Genomic DNA, 20806 nt, shown 5'->3' with positions numbered 1-20806 from the left:
ATGGGGAGAGAGAGAGAGAGAGAGAGAGAGAGAGAGAGAGCGAGAGACAGAGAGAGTTTCATGGTGTCATGGTTAAGCAAATAGATTAGCATCAATCAAATTTCACATGATTTCAATTGCAACAAAAGTTTGTAGACACCTTCTGGTCCCACGTTCCTTCTGAAATCAACAGCCTTTGCTCCTCTGGGAAGGATTTCCATCACATGTTGGAACATTGCTGTGAGAATCTGATTGCTGTGGGAATCTCACCAGTGAGTACATTATAGTTTTTCTCAATTGCTAAAACAAAATCTCATTAAAGACAAACCTCATCTTCAAGCAGCATTTACAAAACCTCTGACACCTCTCACAAAATCAAACTTTCACCTCAAAACAGATTTACCTGTCAAGACCAAACACTGCTCTCAGATCATAAACAAAGCCATCAACATGATATACACTACCAAGCTGTCGGTAAACAATGCCCCAAATAATAAAAAATACACTGTTTAAAACATATAGTTCTCCAAACAACGTCCATGTTTTTCTGTAATTGGCCTTTGATGAAGGAAAATGTTATATCATTGTAGCTCAACTGCATTTCTTGTTATTTGAACCTGCAACCAGTCAAAATTGATTGATCAGTCATTACTGTAAACAAATAGAAAGCACAATGTTCAGCGTCAGGACTAAACAGGTGATCAGTGTGCTTCCTCTTGTCGTTGGGCTGGGTCAGGCCAGAGCACTTCATCGACATCACAAGCAATATGTTCCCTCCTGAGGCAACGGGGGATGAAGCCTCTTGTGTGCCGTATCCAGCCCTGACATGATTCCTCACCTATATCACCACAGGCTAAAGCCATGGCTTGCAGCAGATTTGCTCTGGTGTGGGGTTGTCTATCATATACTTTCCATCTCCAAGAGGAGAAAAACCCTCAATCAAACTTCTGATTCAAATACATTGTATCTACTGAAGAGTGATGTTATTCACATAGTATGTGGCAGTACTGTAGACAACCTGTCTTGCAGTAAATGTGTCTGGATGCACATATAGTTGCACACACTGAGCTCGCAGCTCTTTTACCGTTGGTGAGTTCTGCTCAAAAGGTGCTCTGTATACCTGTTTCCTGTTATATTGGAGGACACTGCCCTCTCACATAGTTTCTTCTGCCCATTGCTCTTTCTCATTCCCACCTTCAACAACCTGTTTGTTCTCTGAGCAGACTTTTATTGGTTGGAAGGGGCAGTGGTGGCTCAGTGGTTAGAGCGCCGGGATATCGATAACAGGGTTGTGGGTTCGATTCCCGGGCTCGGCAAGCTGCCACTGTTGGGCCCTTGAGCAAGGCCCTTTACCCTCTCTGCTCCCCGGGCGCTGGAGTTAGCTGCCCACCGCTCTGGGTGTGTGTGTGTACTCACTGCCCCTAACACATGTGTGTGTGTGTGTGAGTGTGTGTTCACTACCAGATGGGTTAAATGCGGAGGACACATTTCGCTGTACAGTGTACACCTTTGTGTTTAGTCAGTGATGTGTGCTTCATTTGTATTTGGCAGTATGGATGACATGTGCATTGGAGTTTTGCCAAAAAATGTAGGTGAGATATAGTGTTTTACCATGTGAAACACGTTGAACAGTCAGCTAAATGAGTTTAGGCAACTGTGAACTTAGACTCAAGTGTGACTGCTTCATAGTGTCCTATTCTAAAAAACCTACATTTAGGGAGGTAGCACCACAACCACAACCACCTCCACCTCCGTCACCTTAAACTGAACTGATTGATACTGGAAGAGAGAGGTAGACTGTAAATCCCGCCCACAGAGAACACTCATAGGTCTACTTAGCACCAAAAGAGACCAGTCAGGATGCTCACTGTCGCACAACGTCTGTCACTTACTCACTCTCTCCCTGGGCTTTGCTCTCTCTCTCTAAAACGTTCCAGGAGTCGTGTAGCCACTGGCAATGTATGGGAGGCTCCTGCAACCTCCAGGGTTGGGAGGTGGGATGTCTGCTTTCTATAAAAACCCAATTTCACCCCTGTTCCCACCCACTAGATAAGATTTAGGCCAGGTGGTAGTGTAGGTTTCCCCACTTCTGTTTGAACAGCCTGTAACGGACAGCTAAACATGCTTGGAGGAGAACCCTAACTGCCAGTTACCCAGCGAGAACAAGGTTAGTCCTGCTTTCTGGGACTCCAGGCAATGGATGACCGTGGCATCACTCACACAAAGCATTTCCAATAGAACGGGACACACATGACCCTAAGGTCATCATAATCAAAGCAACACATCAGCTAGCAGGGAATAGAGCCCCCCAGCATTGGGCTGTGGAGCCGGGGAACTGCATTGTGATTGCAGTTTGAACTGTGTGTGTGTGTGTGTGTTAGGTCAGAATCTTTAGACTGGTGGAGACCCTCCTCGTAATACAGAAACAGCTCTGCAGTGCTGAGTGGGTGGGAAAACCTCACCACTTCTCTCTCTCTTTCTCCCTCCCCTTCTCTCTCTCTTTCATATGCTGCCTTTTATACTCTGTTTACTCAGTATATCCCTCCACACACATACGCACACATGCAAACACACACACACACACACACATACACACAGCTTTTCATGCTTATGCAAATGTACAGTAACTGCAGCAGTTTTCTCTGTGCTGCTGGTGGCGCGTTGTGAAGTGCTGTTGAAACGCAATGAAATCTCAACCAGACGGAGCAGTCAGGCGGAATCGCTCTCACTCTCCACCCACGTTCGTTAATCCTTTAAAACCTTAAGGCATGTATTTGGACCCTGTGACTCTGTTTACACCTGATCAGGTGTCCCGAGAATTAGGATTATATCTGGAGAAAGCCAAGCCACGCTAAACTGCAGGTGTAAACACACCCAAAATACAGATCCCGTCACTCAAACCACTTAAGGAGGTGGTCTGAGACGCATTTGAGCCGTTATGTTATAGCAGTCTCTCCAAGACACATTGGACAACCAGTACTCCTCCCAGTACAATCGGGTAAACACCATTCATTTGCACCAGTAAGTTGTGTATTTTGTCCCATGCTGTAATCACATTTCAGTCTGACTAACCAGAGACGCATTTGACTACCAATTGTGGCTATAATCTTATCCAGGTATAATCCAGATACTGGTCACATGAAGATAAGATAAGAGATAAGATAGTCCTTTATTAGTCCCGCAGTGGGGAAATTCACAAGTGACAAGGTGTAAATGGGGTCCAAGTTACATACCATGGCTAACAGAAAAAAGTCAATTTTTGGACATTCTGTACATAATGTGACATTTATTATCTCTTTTATTATTATTTAATTATTGTACATTTTTTTTATTTGACTTCCATTAAAAAGAAGGTTTTTTTCCCCATGCCATGTAAAGTTGGCATGTTGGAGATAGCAGGTTAGTCTCATAGCAGTCACTAAATAATAAGGTTGTGGATTCGATATCTGGGCTCGGCAAGCTGCCACTGTTGGGCCCTTGAGCCCTTGAGCAAGGCTCTGTAAAGTTGGCATGTTCGTCACTAAGTAGTTTATAGTTGTGTCTAAATAATAATTGGTTACAAGGCCCTTCACCCTCTTTGCTCCCTGGGCAAAATGGCAAAATGTGGTGGTGGATGATCCAACCCATCCCAGAGGCACAGAGCAGAGCTCCATCACTCAAGAGAACTCTACAAGTACAGGGCTAGGGCTGGGTGATATGGTAAAAATACTGTATCACAATATTTAAAGATTTCTTTCACGATACGCAATATTTATCACGATACATGCAATCTGCTGCTCTTCATCTAATTAATCCAGTCTAATGACACTGGTAGTAATGAAACCTGCAGCTGACCTGTGTGAGCACTAATAACAGTATCCTCCATATGCTTAGAAAAGCATATTGTTATCACAATAACCAAATTTATCACGATACGATAAAATATCGGCATATTGCCCAGCTCTAAGTACAGCCTGTCTTGACCCGTTATTCTTCAGGATGCATGGTAGACATGCATCAATACTCTTCTCTGTCCTGGCACCCAAGTGGTGGAACGAACGTCCACTGAAGACTGAAGACTCATCTTTTTAAATTGTATGTAAATGAGCACTGAGACATTTATTATTATTATTATTCTTATTATTATTATTTGCTCATGATGTGTATTCTTTTCTATAGGCATGGTGTGTGTATCTGTCTCTCTAGATAGCAGCACTGGCTGCTATCTGCTTTGTTTGTGGCAGTGTCTGATATTAAGGATAGTTTAGACTCCAACTTATTTCGTTCTGGCTAGGATTTATTCCAATACTGGCCATTAAAGCACTTTTGTAAGTCGCTCTGGATAAGAGCGTAACGTAAACACCTCCACTGCTCCTCAGCTCAATTCACACTATACTTTCATTCCCCTCTAGACAAGGTTTGGCACCAGGCACCTTGACCTTAGACTCCAGGGTGACTACTCCGGAGTGTCTGTTCAGTTTATGGAGGTAGCACCACCACCACCTTCTCCACTCTGTCACGGATAAGATCCTGTATCGGCTCTTTTTAATCCCAGTCCAATTCTGATTCTTTCTTTTAATCACAGTGTTCAGAGCGCCACCAGCTGGCCTCAAGGCGCCATTTACGAGCATTATTTCTAACCGGAAACAGTATTAACAGTAACTGGAAGATTATGTCTGTCTGTGATGATATACTGGTTGCAGGATGCGATTTCTAATTAGTCTCGAGTTCTGCACTTGAAGCTGGAGCTGCTGGTATCAGTGCCGTTTTATCAGCAGTTTAGTAGAACCAAATCAGTCTGTTAATTTTATCCAGGAAAACGTCCTTCTACAAGCTGATCCTTGTCAAGTATAGGGAGATGCAGGCCATGTAGGTGATGGTGATGGCACAGTGGGTTCAGACATAATAGTGTCTATCAGTGTTTTCTATGTCCTCTTCTTTGAGCGGCACATGAGTGTAAGGCCACTTTGCCCAGCATAGTGTTGGCTGGAGGGGTACACAGCCCCCAGTAAGAGAACTGCGTTCTCTGGAGTGATGGAGCTCCATCCAATACTTTTGGGGTGAGTTGGAGTGGCGTTCGTGATCCAGAAGGCCAACCACTCATCAGAACCTGACCTCACTGATGCTCTCATGACGTGATGTAGAGTCTTTAACCTTAGTTAACCTTAGTGACCAGGCATGACTAGAACACTGGAGCTAGAACTGGAGCAGAGTGGTGAAGCACTGTGTGTGTGTGTGTGTGTGTATGTGTGTGTGTGTGGGGAGGGGGGGGGGATTGCTGCTAAGGATTGATAGCCGAATGGTTGCAGTCTGCTTTAGCATAGCATACCTAAACATCACTCATCACTCTCTCTCGGTCTCTCTCTCTCTCTCTCTCTCTCTCTCTCTCTCTCTCGGTCTCTCTCTCTCTCTCTCTCTCTCTCTCTCTCTCTCTCTATCGCTCGCTCTTTCTGCCTCACCTTTTCTCTCTTCCTGTCTACCATTCAGTTCTTTCCCATCCTTTTTTTCTTCCTCTTCCTCCACTCTGTGCATCTTCTCCACCCCCCTCTATCTCTCCAGCTCTCTCCACATCTCTCTCCCCTACTCTCTCTCTCTCTCTGGGTGACACACAGGCGATTACACGCTTGGAGGGGGACGTGGTGTGTTTGATGGTTTGCGGAGAGAAGGCGGCTGAAGCCTGTCTTAAATCACACCCTCCTCGCTTTCGCTCTCGCGCACATACACACTCTCTCTCTCTCTCTCTTTCTCTCTTGCACATGCAGCCCCCGCACTGGCTGAGTCATTGTTGTTGGTTTATGGGGGACACTAGCAGGGCTTTCCTGCAGTGGGGGATTGCGGAGAAAATCTGGCAACTCGCCAGGGATGATATATGTGTGTGTGTGTGTGTGTGTGTGTGTGTGTGTGTGTGTGTGTGTGTGTGTGTCGCCCTCCCTTGTAATTAGAGCATCCCCTGGGGTTTCACATCATTTGCAGACACACACACACACACAAAGTGCAGGCTTCTGTATTCTTTACATCATCCACTGTCTTTAACTGTGTGTGTGTGTGTGTGTGTGTGTGTAAGGGTTATGGGCTTGTCTTTAGGCTGTGTCTGAAATGTAATAAATGCTACCTACTCAGGCGATATTCGAAGGCAGGAAGGTACCAAGTCTTGTCTAGATTCAACTGTTTGTTTGAAAATGCTGCCTGCTGAAGTACCTTCATCTTGCTGATTTGTAAAGGCGGCGTAGATGTATCCTTCATTACTTTGGCCATATCCCATGATCCTCTGGGTTAGCACAACAAGCAGTTTGTACAGTCAGTTGTTTACCAATATTTTCCCTTAATATTTTTTTAAAATATTTTTGTATATCGATTTCAGTGACCGTAGTTGTCGGCATCCTGGCAGTGTCATGACGTATTGCTGCCTTAGTGTTGCTGGAACCACAATGCTGCCTTCTAAGGTATTGACTTATGAGACATCGTAGACCACAAGGCATTGAGGACCAGCATTAATTATGTTTTATTATCAGTTAAAATGAAATGATGGGTTTCACCAGTTATTAGTCCATTGTACTTTTCAAATAATCCAACAGATTATTATTTTGGTGATAAATTAAGAAATTGTTACAATTAAATATGTTTTTCTGTTATTTTCAGTGATAAAATCATCAAAAGCAGGTAAATCAAATGAGCTGTCCACAGACAAACGGGTTTAATTGAATATAAGAACATTGCAAGCATCTTTTTTATTCCCTGACTTCCAACTAACTGTCCAAATATTATGTCAGTAAAGTGGGGCTCTATTTCCACAGAGCTCTGAATTCTTACTGCTCGGTCAGAGGTCATGCTTGAAATTGTCCATGGGTGATTTAATGGCTAATGAGACTGTATTGAACAGTGAGCCTTGAATCCCGAGAGGCATGTTCACTGCCATTAGTTCGTTTTCCCATTCATGCTCCTGTCAAAGAACACCTATCTGTCTGTGCGTGTGTGTGTGTGTTTGTATGTGTGTGTGTTTCACTTGTTTACACTTGCAGCGAGTGGAAGGATAGTTGACAGTATTGTGTGTGTGACAGTATTTGGTTTAGTGACCAGGAGATGAATGCTGTAGTTCCGTTTACAGCCACAGTCTTTATTAGGGTCCAACTGATATGACAATTTTATGGCTGATAACAATTTTAAGGGCCACTATAACTATATATTCAATTACTATTTAACACTCGTCTCACATCTACCCCACAAAAACACACTCTGCACCCTGCACGTACTACTGGAACTCCTATGCACAGTCATAGAGCATGCACACAGACTTCTCCCCATTCACACTACACTGTATTCACACCCATCCTGTGTGTGTTTTTTTTTTTTGTAAATAATGTAAACCTTTTCAGATTATATGAAACCTGTACATTTATACTGCTTTAAACCAGTGCAATATTGTAAATAGAGACTGTGTGTAATGTGTGCATAATGTGTGTATATGCATAGTATATGTTAATGTGTAAGTACTCTAAGTGTAAGTATTTCTATTTTGTAAATATGTGTGAGGGACATTTTCACCGGCACAAGCCTTTTTGGGGGCCCTAAGCAGATTTTCATTTGGGGTCCCCCTATACCACCATTGTAGCACCAGATGCTTCATCATTCCATAGGCTACACTGTGTGTGTAACGTACCCACTGTAATTAGCTTAGTTCACACCGGTGTCATTCCGGCTATTGTTTTTAACCTTACGGGGGAGCAAACTCACAAAAATCATTCATTTTCAAATTCATTTTCACTTTTAAATACAGAGTGGTGTATATACAGAGCTCGGCTTATTAATTGAACTATTTGAAAGTAACATCAGCAGACAAGACACTGCATTTACACTAAACCAGTTAACCAGTTGAACTTCTTTTGTTTTTGAACAAAGTTTAGAACAGATGTGCAAACGGGAAAGGGAGCTGCCGTTTTCTGCAGAGAGAGAGAGAGAGATATTGTGCAGTACGCTGAAGCACCCGAGCCTTTACCGACCACCCAAGCGATGCATATCTGCATTTTCCCAGCAGTGGCAGCAGCAAACAGCAGGAATTGATTAATTAACCTAGTATTGGTGTGCCAACTATGAAAATAAATGGATATAAAATTGTCTTATACCATTTCATCTTATTATTCAATGTTATTTTTAAAATATGTATATTTAATTATAATAACTTGTTGCTCTTGAGCGCCCCCTGGTGATGTTGGGGCCCTAAGCAGCAGCGTAATTCGAGGTTTGGTTCCCTTCGGTCCGAACCAAGATGATACATTTTAGTCCTGGGTTTGCTTTGCAATCGTACTGACTTATTTTCAATCAAACCAAAAGGGGGAAATGCAAGTAGAGAGCATCTGGATGGGAGGCATCGCTATCACAAGCAGGTGCAGGTGACTTGGTCATTGCCTGGATGCTCTTCCACATGCACCATGTGTCAGCAGTGTCCTGCAAGTGTTCATGGATTTTCTTTGCATAGGCTTTGCCTCTCTGATGGCCCTGGAAAGCTTTGCTGTTTTGAGGCCTGCCTTATCCCCTGATTTGAAAGCCCTGTAACAGCACCTCTGCAGTCATCCATGGCTTCTGGTTGGGGTGTATTGTGATGTGTTCAGAGTCACCGGAAGCTTCCCTGAAGTCATTCTAATGCTCTAGTGTGCTCAAAACAGTCCTGACGAGCAGAGACACTCACTTGCTTCAGGTCCAATATAAGCTTCACGGAGATGTGGTCTGAGTAGCCAGAGATGTAGATGAAGCTGTAGATGATCTGAAATGACTGAAACGAATAGATAATTATATAAGACATTATATTGTTTTTATTTCTGTCATCTTAATAGTTTTTTCAGTAGGAATTATTGTTAAATATAAAATAATATTAATATGATACGTAAACTTAGCGTGTTGAGCTACGTGTCAGACATGTTTTGATGTACGTTTGGTGTTTGAAGTGAGATCCTGCCTCAGAATATGTATTTTCTGCAGTTGTCTGTCACTGGTGTGATGAGACGGAGTGTTGTGAACTGCTTTACCCTCTCTGAGACGGAAAGCACCTCATGTCAGCCCTGTCAGAATCCATCCCGCTTGACTGACAGCCAGTCCAAAAAGCTGTTCCATCTAAATCCAGAAAATAGTTCTATTGTACTGTTTTTTCCAGCCTCCTTCTGTCTTCACTATTTGTTGTTGTTGCTGTTTGTGTTGTGTGTTGTGGCGTCTCTCTTCTTACAGACTGATTTGTGAAAGCTTTATGACCTAGCAGAAGCATTCGGTACAAACACAGCCGGCAGGGTTTTGTACGCTGGGCGTTTCTTTTTTATTCACGTCTGTGAACTCATCTGTTACCTATTCTGTGACTGCGGTTGTTTCCTTGACAGGCCTGATGGGTCACAAGAAGAGTAGAGACGAGAAAAGCACCAAGCTCTGAAATTCAGCTTCTTTCTCTAGCAGTTTAACATCTAACAGATGTTGTCCCAGCTTCGTCATCCAGATATGTCCATCCTGATCTCTAACGAGCATCGCAGAGGGAGACAGTGTTGAGAACAACTCCATAAGAACATAAGGAAGAACCACTGACAGGAGCCAAGACTCAAAAGGAAAACTCATTAATAAAGAATACAGCTGAGAAATGCTGCCATATACGCTGAATGGACAAAAGTATTGGGACACTGCTCATTCATTGTTTCTTTGGAAATTAAGGGTGTTAGAAAAGAGTTTCTCCTGCTTTTGTTGGAGTGAACTGTCTCTACTGCCCAGGGAAGAAGGCTTACTACTAGATTTTGAAAAATAGCTGTGAGGATTTGATTGCATTAAGCAACAAGAGAATTAGTGCGGAAGACGTTGGATGATCGCCATACTACCTCATCGTCAACTCCCTGACTCCTCCCAAACCTAAAGTAATGGATGGAGCACCAACATTCCCCATTCCCATCATTCCAAAGGACACAGTTCCACTGCTCCACAGCTCAGTGCTTGGGGGCTTTAACCCCTCTAGCCCACGCCTTGTATTAGGCATGATGCCAAAGTTTATCTGCCCCGGGAGTGTCCTATTCTATTGGCAATACTTTTCTACAGTGACAAAACGAGCTGTTCATTAGAAGGGATGTGCGCAAACATTTGGACATAGAGTGTGTTTTTTTTTTTTTATAAATCTGGCCCTTTGTATTGTAGGCAAGATGCTACTAAAGGTAGGGCTAATGGAGAAGGGGGCAGGGGGGTGGAGGTGGTGGTCATTTACCAACGCACTCCCTGCTCTGAGACTGCACACTGCCTGCTGCATAATGAAGAAGGAAAGTGCCACGGTCATATGAGAGTGGAAACCAGGGAAGTGGAAAGTGCTTCATCTGTGGCGCCATTTGAAAGTCCAGTCATTTCCCAAGAGATGCTTTAAAGAGGCTGTTCACTCGCACCATTAAACACTTCAAACTGAAGTTAATACATTTTGGAAAATGTAATTATTTTGTGTCGGATTTATTAAACCTCTTAATTTTTCATTAAATTTGTGTTTATGCTGGCTTACTCTCTTTGAATTGAAGGGTTTCTTAGAAATTAATTGACAAAAAAAAACATTATATATATATATAATTAAACCATACTCTTAATAGGTGAGCTGTGTGTGTTTGGAAACCATGCTGTATGTGGCTGTGTTTATTGACTGTGAAATTGGGTTCTGTACAGGCTGGAAAGAATTTGGACGGTATGAATGCTTTTGAAAATGGCTTTGCGGTACTTCATTTTTTAGGACGTGATTACATGACCGTGCCTTGGTCATGAGCATGTAGGCATGTGAGGTTGCTTAACAGTGCTGAAAATGCAAGTGATTTCCTGACAAAGGGAGTTGTTAGTAGTAGAGTTGCACTGATACTGATACTGTATCGGCACTTACACACAGTATCGGTATCTGCAGTAGAGAGCATCGATACCATGAAGCTTACTGGCATCCTTGTTTTTTTTATTACATTTTTCTTACATACAATATTTTTGCAACCAGTAAATCCAGTCATAAAAAGTTATTACCATTAAGCAGACGTTTAATGGAACTTTGGACCACTATTTCCATGTGGTCTTTGTTTGCTTCTGAAACCAAAAGTTGAGTTTCAGCAGCTTGTTTAAAGGCCACACACTGAAGATTAGTAGCTTTTTACACAGAGACGTGTACCTGGATGGGAAATTTGCTGCAGAAGCACTTTCTGTTGCTCTGAAATGTGAATTTAAACACTGATTAAAAAAAAGCTTTTTGGTCGAGCTTAGTTGGCTTATGCTTCCCTACTTGCACGTGTTTCTGCATTGTGGCAATGTTTATTTTTTCATAGCTGAAAATGCACAGTTCCTCACCCAGTAAACACTGTTCGTTCAAGCTTATTAGATCTTATTTGGGATAAGATATACAAAAAGATTACAGCCTACAAAAAGTGGAACACTATAAATGTCAGGATTTATAGCTGTCATTTGAATATTTAAGTCGGAGTGGGTATCGGTAGTCGGTATCGGCAGACACTTGAAAATCGGGAATCGGAAATAGTATCGGAACATCCCATACAACCTAGTTGTTAGTGGGGATTTCTTACTGAAATGGGCTTTGTACGCGATGTCGCTTTCCCGTGGACAGCTGTGCTGTATTGTAGTGATTAACCTTTAAAGGGTGGTGGTCATATTTGGTCAGATTTCTAAATTAGCTGCGTTATGACATGCAGTATTCAGTTATACCAATAAGAGGCCTAAACGAAAAGCTGCCACTGGAACGCAGAGAGAAGTGTCTGCTAATTATGAAATGTGTAATGTAAAATTTAAATGTATTAATATCTCTTCTGCTAACACTGTTCTTCTGTCTGTGTGTGTGTGTGTGTGTGTGTGTGTGTGTGTGTGTGTGTGTGTGTGTGTGTAGGACGATGAGGTGGTGTTACAGTGTTCAGCCACGCTTCATAAGGAGCAGCAGAAACTGTGTTTGGCTGCTGAGGGATTTGGGAACAGGCTCTGTTTCCTGGAGTCCACCTCCAACTCAAAGGTAATGTTTTCTATGGTATCTTTCACCATGTCTAATCTAAATCACATCAGCATTAACCATGTGTAATTCAACATATACCACATCTAATCCTATTCTGCTTAACTTTAATGCCTTAGTCGCCTTGACTTGTCTCGCCATGTCTGATCTAATGCGCTTTTACTTTAACTTTAACTATGTCTAATGTAAGTCAAATGGATTTGAACCACATTTAATGTAACTCATTTTGATCTAACTCACCTCGGCATTAACCATGTCTAATCTAACCTCGATTTTAACCAGTATCTAATTCACCGCAACATTAACCACAACTAATCTAATTCACCTCTATGTTAACCATGTCTGATTTAATACACTGAACTAAACCTAAACCACATTAAATCTAATCTAACTTTATTTTATCTTATCTAAATTGACTCAACTTCAACTATGTCTAAAGTAACTTAGACTTACTTTAAATTAACCATATCTAATCTAACTCACCTTGATTTGATTTCAACCATGTTTGATCTGTCTCATCTTGGCCTTATTGTCCAAATTACCTCAACTTTAACTACATATAATCTAACTTGCCTTGATTTTAACCATGTCTAATCTAGCTCTTCTTAACTTTAAACATGTCTAATCAAACTCAGCTTCAACCAAGTCTTGTCTAACTCACCTCAGCATCAAACCTTATTAGATTGAATTCGCCTCAGCCTGAACCATGTCTTAAACACTCATCTCAACGTTAACCATCTGACTTCACCATGTCTAATCTAACTGAACTTGAAACACATCTAATGTAACTTGCCTGAACATTGATCACTTCTAATCTAACTAACCCCAATTTAACCTCAATCCAACCCACCTAGACATTAACCATATCTAGCCTAACTTTGATTTCACTTTGAAGTCTAATCTAACTCAGCTTGGCCCTTATTTTCTAACTTACCTCTACTTTAACCACATCTAATCTAACTTGCCTTGATTTTGACCAGGTCTAATCTAACTCTTCTCAATTTAACCGTATGTAATCAAACTCAAATTTAAACATGTCTAATCAAACTCAGCTTTAACCAAGTATTGTCTAACTCATCTCCACATTATCCACATTTAATCCAACTCAGCTCATCTTTAACCATGTAGAGTCTGACTCACTTCAACTTAACCATGTCAAAAACTCATCTCAACTCAAACCATCTAACTTAATCATGTCTAATCTAACTCTTAACTTTAACACTTCTAATCTAACTAACCCCAATTTAACCTAATCTAATCTAGCTAATTTAACTTAACTAACAAATTGAGACTCGTTGCCTTTTCATAAATAATATTTTGTAAATAAATGTATATTTTGTTATAATTGTCCATTTTGTCATAAAGGTTTTTTTATGAGCTCTAATACTGTGCTTTTTGTAGTTTTAACAAATGTTAAAGTACATGTGTTTATTTATTTATTCTTAAAATCTGATGTATACATAAACAAAATATGAATTAGTTGGACTCAGAAGAGGAAAGAGCTGCAGATGAGTAAATAGATCACTTGTGAGCGTGGTGAGTGATGAGTTATGAGTGTAGAATGACTGAATGACCGACCTCTTCGACCCTAAAATCTCTTTTGCTGCAAAAGAGTCATCACATTGGAACACCTCTCTTTATCCTACGTACACAAATCAATCAAATTAACCGGGAGCAGAGAAAGGAAATGAGGATGTTTCCTCATAGAATAAGTGTAAAGAATATCTGTATTATGCAGGATTTTCTAAAAGTAGGTCGGATCATTATATGATCATTAGAAACGCATTATTGTTGTGTTTCCCGGTGATGAATGACAGCAAGCTAACATCATTTTTTCCTGCGTCAGCTACCAGTAGATTGCTTTTCTAGTGGAGAGGAAGTAAAATGGCTTCCTCCGCATGCCTTAGCACAGAATGAGCTTATGATCACACACTTTATACCTCGGCGGGGGATGAGAGAGGCCGGTAATGCTGATTGATTGTCTTGCTCTGGACTGATCGATGATGATCGGTCTCTCTGATTGAGCTTTTAACCTGAGCTATGGTGCACAAATCATACAGTCTGTGTTCGGCTCAGTGTAGGCTGTGTTTCATCACGAGCGATGGTTTAAGGGTCCTTAGTATACATTCTTAAAGGGTCCAGTCACCTTTTCTTCTCTACAATAAATTGTGCAGAATACACAGACTGAGCAGCTGTGTGTCACGTGAACGGAGTGCGTGGATAAAAGCGGTATGAGCCACGAGAGCCATAAGGCAACACAGCGAGCACAGGAGCACAACTGCAGCTCCATCACTCTGGTATGTTTGAGTGGAGAGCAGAGTTCTGTTAGTGTGAGGAGTGGGAGTCTGTGAGGAGCCGGACTTTTAATGTGAAACAGAATAAAAAACAAAACAAAAAACAAGCGTGAGAGAGAGGCAGTCGCTTCACTCACCTGCTACATCACAAACAGACTGTGTCAAAATAAAAGTCACTATTAAAACGGATCAGACCATGTCCAAATGGACAAACTGACCATATTAAAATAAAAGTCAACATTACAAATAAACAGGCTGTGTCCAAATCAAAGTTATGAATACAAATAAACAAACTGACGCTGTCAAAATAAATAATTAATATAAATGGACAAACTGACCATATTAAAATAAAAGTCACTAATACAAATAAACAGGCTGTGTCCAAATTAAACTTCCGAATACAAATGAACACTAATACAACAAACAACAACAATCACTAATACAACAAACAAACCATGTCAAAACAAAAGCCACAGATACAAATGATGCAGTAACACAAATTACTTTTCACATTAGTCTTCTTTATTTTTTTTTTCTAAACCGATCCATAACTCAAAAACTGTGAACCAATTCGAACCGTGTGTTTTGTGGTAACACAAATTTTTATACAAGCAATCCTTACATCTCAACACATCCTACAGAGAAAACTACTGCAAGAATACTACAAACATACTACAAACTACCATTCATGAATGATTCAGCTGAAAGTGGCAGGTTTGCACATTGTTACAATAGGCTGAGTTAATTGTACCATGACTGTAACAATCACTAATACAGAACCAGACAGAATTTCCAAACTGAATACATAAAAATACATCCAGAAATATAAGATAAGCATGTATTAAAATTATATCTATTCTATGGTCGAATGGATGGATATGGGCATAAACTGGTAAATATCTGATTGATTTCTGTGATATCAATTTAAAATATTCAGGCAAGTGAGATCATCACAAACTCAATAGAGGAAGTGGTATAGCACAGCATTTTGTGCTTTGGCCCATAACTCCTGCTCAATGAGGTATAAGGACAAAATTCATGGTTGTTCTGGTGCACTGTTTCAGACCAAACCCAAACCAAACTGCAGATTGGACTATTAAGCCAAATTAGACTTTGAGCTAATCTATATGATATCCAGAACCTTGGTTTGATTGGCTGCCCTGTATTGTGCCATGTTTTAAAATCAATTCAGGCTAAATATGGAACATACTGTGAAGTTAGTAAAAATCATGATAAGTTAAAGGATTTTGCATCTTAAGTCCCATATATGGCCCTTTAGAGTCTTTTCAATGTGGGAACTCTTACACAACCAGTGTAGGGAGCATGTCAGGTCCCCGGCCTTTCAGCTGGATGAGTTGAATGGAGAGCTGCTGCACAGTTGATTTAACTCATGGGATGGTTTAGTTTATCCAGCTGAATCAGGTGTGTTGAAGCAAGGAAGCTCTAAACCTGTGCAGTGAATTTGAAAAGACCCTGCTGTGTGTAAACACTTCACATGCTGCTGGAAAAGAACTGAAATGCTCATATCAATAGAACTGAAAGAAAGAAATATGTTTAGTTTATTTTATTTGTTATTTTTTTTAATCTTTGGTCCTTATTGACCAACCGTTCTTCTTAAAACCCAGTCATGCATAGTTTAAGTTGCAGTTCGTAAGGCTTTAGATCCAGGAGAACTTTTATTCCCGTTTATTTAATTCTACCTGGAACACTAGTATACAGTACGCTTTTACTTACAGCCACAATCTGGCCCTGAAGGATCTTACTGAATTAAACTTTATCGAACAATATCAGCTGTGCTCTAAAACTGTCCCTAAAGAACACACACTTGTTTGAGTTTTTTTATTTTATTTATTTATTTATTTATTTTTTATCTGTGGTCCTTATTGACCAACCGTTCTTCCTAAAACCTGGTCTTACACAGTTTTCATGAGGATTCTGACGTTCACCAGTATTTTCTTATTTGGCATTGGTTCAGTTTACAAGGACAATGGGATCCGTCAGTGTACCAGCATAGCTGTGAACAGTGCTGTCCTTTAAAAACACAGCCTGAATCTAATGTAGACTTTCTCTTCAGACTTTTCTCAAGAACAAATTTAAGAAAAGTTCTTAAGACGATATCAGTGAAAACCTGACTCCAGGTCAAAAACTGGAGAAGTGAATCACAATACATGGCTAAATGCTAAATTGTTTGCAGACAAGCAAGGGTGAAAACGCAAAAGGCTAGATTTACAGACAAACAGTACAAGAGGGCAAATTCAACAGGCTAAAATCAGAAGACACTCTTCTGTGCTCTGAGATAACAGGGCCAATACGTCCTACCATGAGAACCATACATACAGGATTATGTAAATTCTAACATATTTTTTAATCTATTTTTCACGTTATAAACATTTTCACGTTTATACTCTTTATAACACATGACATTAATGACACTTTTGCTGTTTGTTTGCTGAAAATTCAGTTCTGCTGTCTCTGTAACTCTGTCTGAATGAAATATAGAGATCTGGGCAGAAACCTCTTGAATGTTAATATTCAATATATATATCTATATATAAAAATTACTTACTCACTAAGCCCCGCCTCTGCACACTTGTTATCAACCCCTTAAAGGTTCTTTTTCACATGTGCTGGAAAGGCTAGAGGCCCACTAATATAAAGGGGGCGAGGGTCCTTTTAATACAGAGTAAAACAGGTGATGCTAATCAGAGTTCAAATAAGGATTTGCTGATTGGAGGGCTGGGTCTTGTGAGTGGCTGAGGGATTCTAAGAGTTGACAGTATCTAGGGTGTGTCCTAATTACATACTAATTAGTAGTAGAAAGTAGTAAGTTGAGTAAGTTCAGGAATTCACCCTGCATCCTTACAACTGGCCAGTTTTTCAGTATGGCTGTGTCCCAGTTGAGCACTAAACACTAATACTACAAGCTAAAGACTATATACTAATCTAATATTGTAGGTCTGGCTGTTTAGTCCATAGAATTTTTATGTATTGTCCCACGCTGAAGTGCTTCTATGCTAACAAACCGCCGTCGCCGCTGCACTTGCATCGTTATCCACCATTTGTTTCTCATTTTTCTCATTTTTTATGTGAGTAACTCCTCCACTTACATTTTATATTGCATTATGGGATAGTTGTGTCCATGGTAAACTGACCAGTTCTAAGTATGTGGACATTTGAGTATACTCAACTTTGACCCATTTATCTACTACATACTCAAAAGCTAATTAGTATTAGTAATTAGTTAACAATTGGGATGCACCCTGGGATGTGCCCTGCTACTGGGTGAACGCAGGGGCTGCTCACAGTAGCAGGAGAACGCTTCATCACTTCCTGTTAGTACTAGATGGATCAGTATGCTAAAATTGTGAGAATTTAAAGTATATACCTAATAGTATTAGTGTGTATACGCAATTTTGACGCTGCCTAAGTGAAAATTCGGGAAGGCAGGATTGGTTCATAGTGTCTTCTAGATTGCTGCTTGACATTTTTAAAGACCACCAGGGTCATTTCTAAAATAATAAAGTAGAATAAAATCCCACCCTGAGCTGAATAACAGAGAATCTGTCCTTCTGTTTGCAGAATGTTCCGCCGGACCTGTCGATATGCACATTTGTGCTGGAGCAGTCGTTGTCCGTCCGCGCCCTGCAGGAGATGCTGGCCAACACGGAGGAGAAAGCTGAGGGGGTGAGTTAAAGCTCAAACGCTCAAACAGGCCCCGTTTCTGCTGAGCTAGACTGTGCTTCATGTCACATTGCCCCCTCTGTCTCATATTTTGTACCTGGGTGAAACTACAGTCTCTACTGAGTTCCTTCTAAACTTGCTTCTGTTTGGATATGGGATTTGGCGATTTTGACTCGCTCTCCTTTCCCAAGACGAGCCCATGGGACCCCCACCATACTATACCCCAACTTCAGGTCTATGAACAACAGCACATGTGATGATTTTTCCTCAAGCACTGCATTGATACAGCAGGATTTTGTACCAATCATAGAAATTATTTAAACAAGAAAGCTTTTAAAATCAGCCATAACATTAAAACCACCTGCGTAATGTCTGTGAATAGACCCCCCTTGTGATGCCAGATCAGCTAGTTTTAGCAGCAGATTCTTTGAGTCCTGTAAGTTGTGAGTTAAGGCCTTAATGAGAATCAGTGAGCCTTGGGTGGCAGTGACCCTGTCACCAGTTGTCCTATTTTGGAGCACTTTTGGTAGGTACTGACCATATACTGGGAACATGCTCTGACCGTCGTCTAGTCAAAATGTCTCAGATTCTTACACTTGCACAGTTTTCCTGCTTTCATCTTCAATAACTAAATGGTCAATTGGTGCATATTATGTAGATCTTTTGACAGGTGCCATTGTAACCAGATAAACAAAATTATTCACTTCACCTGGCAGTGGTTTTAATATTATGGCTGATAATGTGTATAATAAGCCAACAATACGATATTGAGAATGTGAGTATATGCACAGTGTGACAGACTAGATCCTAATGTTGTTGTTGCTGCTGCCATAGAGGATGATATAGCAAATCTGCTCCATTACTTGGCTCTGCAGAATAGCAGCTCGACTGCTTTTGGAAGCTGGACAGGCTGGTCTTCTGGATGACCTGTATCTCCACCTCTGGTCTCTTTAAACCAGCAGATACCTGGAGACATCTGCTCCAGGCCTGCTGTTAAGGGGGGCAGGAGGACTGTGGGGTCAGATAGGTGGCATCAATATAAGGGGACGTTATTTGTGCTAGTTTAGAGGCTTTATTGCAGGATTTGCTAGTTCTGAGGTGAGAGCACTTTGAGAACTCGTGCTGGAGTTTAGGCGGCTTCTGCTTGTGCTAGGAAGCCTGCCCCCCTTTCTGATTAGTGGAGTCAAGAATGAGAGATTTGAGTTTAAGTTAAGGGGGTGGGGGGGGTTACAGGGTGCTGGGGGGGGGTGCAGAGTATGTATTGTGGATATTTGAGTATACTCAACTTTACACTTTTATTTATATGACATACTACATATTGAAAAGCTAATTAGTATTAGTAATTAATGAACAGTTGGAATGCACCATATATATTTGTGATGGACACTATTGTCCCACAGTGCATTGCACAATAGAATGGCCGGAGCTACTCACATCTGGAAAAAATGGTAAAAATGATGGACAACGGCGACAGCAGCGGGAGAACGACAAGACGGATTAGTATGTTAAAATTGTGTGTACTAACCTGCCAAACCCGCACTGTTAAAGTGTTAGTGTGTAGTATGCAATTGGGACACGGTCCAAGTGAAGATTTGGGAAGGCAGTGTTGGTACATAGTGTCTTCTAGATTGCTGCACATCATGGACTCGTGAACAAGGTACAGGTGGTATTTATAGGACGTTAGATTAGGAGGAGGCGTGTCCGGCATGTCCCTCCTCCAGAGTTCTTTATTATTAACTTGCATTGATAACAGTTCAATTCTAAAACGGATGAGGAAGGAATACTAAAACAGCCATTAGTAATTAAAAACATATATAGCACTAATATCATAAAAATGAATCACATTTTCATGACATCAGTGCTGAGACACCATATTATGCCACATATTATACACATAAGGTCAGCAGTCATCCTATGGAAAAAACAGGGCTCCCCACCCTTAAAAATCCCAGGGTTGATCCCTGGCGACACCACACAGTGCTAGTTGGTGTTCACCGAGTGTCTGTTCAGTGGATGAATGAACTGAGGATATGTTGTAGTTGTGAGAAGACTGGAGTGTGTGGTTCGGTAGCCTCCTACACTCTCAGCAGAAATGGTTCTGTATACTGAAAAACGTTTTGTCAAACCACCAATAATGATTTATAACACACAGCCCTCCAAGCTGAGGGTTCGGGCACCATTTAAGTAGTGCGTGTCAGTCAAGTCTGCAGGGCTCTCTCCCTCCCTCTCTCCCTCCCTCTCTCCCTCCCTCTCTCGCTCTCACTCTCTTGCTCCTGTCTCTGACAGTGTGCTCCCCCAGAGGAGCTGACTCATCAGGCCCTGTTTGAGTGTGTATTATGATGGGGTCAGAGGTCGTGTCTCTGAGAGGCTAAGCCGTAGACTGACAGGAGCCTGAGCTCCAACAGTATGGAGCTCTGTTAATAAGCACTCTAAGGATTATGGGAATGCAGTGTGTGTTACCTTACAATTAAAGACTGATTAAACTCATTTTCTTTGATCACATCGTTAATCTCCCGAGGTGTTGGGTGTGGTGGTTTCTGTGTGAAGTGTGAGGAGGAGAGAGTGACAGAGGTGAAGTGAGGAGCTCTGGTAGCTGTGTGTGTGTGTGTGTGTGTGTGTGTGTGTGTGTGTGTGTGTGTGTGTGTGTGTGTATGTGTGTGTGTGTGTGTGTGTGGATGTTGGTGATGAAAGCAGTTATATGGAGTGGGATAAGCTGCTTCCTACTTCATCACTGTTTATTAGAGAAAGAGGAGCTACTATGTTCTATTCAATTCTATTTAATTCTATTGTACTGTAATCAACCCTGTTATTCAATTTATGGATATTCTATACTTATATCTTTCAGATCTGGTCTATTTCATTATTTATTATTATATTTCTACTATAA

General features: G+C 41.1%; 1 protein-coding gene across 23 annotated transcripts in view; it reads left to right on the top strand.

Moving 5' to 3' along the window:
• ryr2a (ryanodine receptor 2a (cardiac)) overlaps positions 1–20806 on the top strand; it is a 256694-nt gene that overhangs the window by 74121 nt on the left and 161767 nt on the right. For all 23 annotated transcript variants that reach the window (XM_072666833.1, XM_072666821.1, XM_072666832.1 and 20 more), the window contains exons 2-3: positions 11828–11947; positions 17818–17922. In XM_072666833.1, the coding sequence (XP_072522934.1) occupies positions 11828–11947; positions 17818–17922 (225 nt within the window). The remainder of the gene's footprint in view (positions 1–11827; positions 11948–17817; positions 17923–20806) is intronic.

This window comes from Salminus brasiliensis, chromosome 22, assembly GCF_030463535.1.
Source record: "Salminus brasiliensis chromosome 22, fSalBra1.hap2, whole genome shotgun sequence".
In the NCBI taxonomy this organism is placed as follows: Eukaryota; Metazoa; Chordata; class Actinopteri; order Characiformes; family Bryconidae; genus Salminus; species Salminus brasiliensis.
The sequence above is the reverse complement of the archived record's forward strand: the minus strand, read 5'-3'. Positions and strand labels throughout refer to the sequence as shown.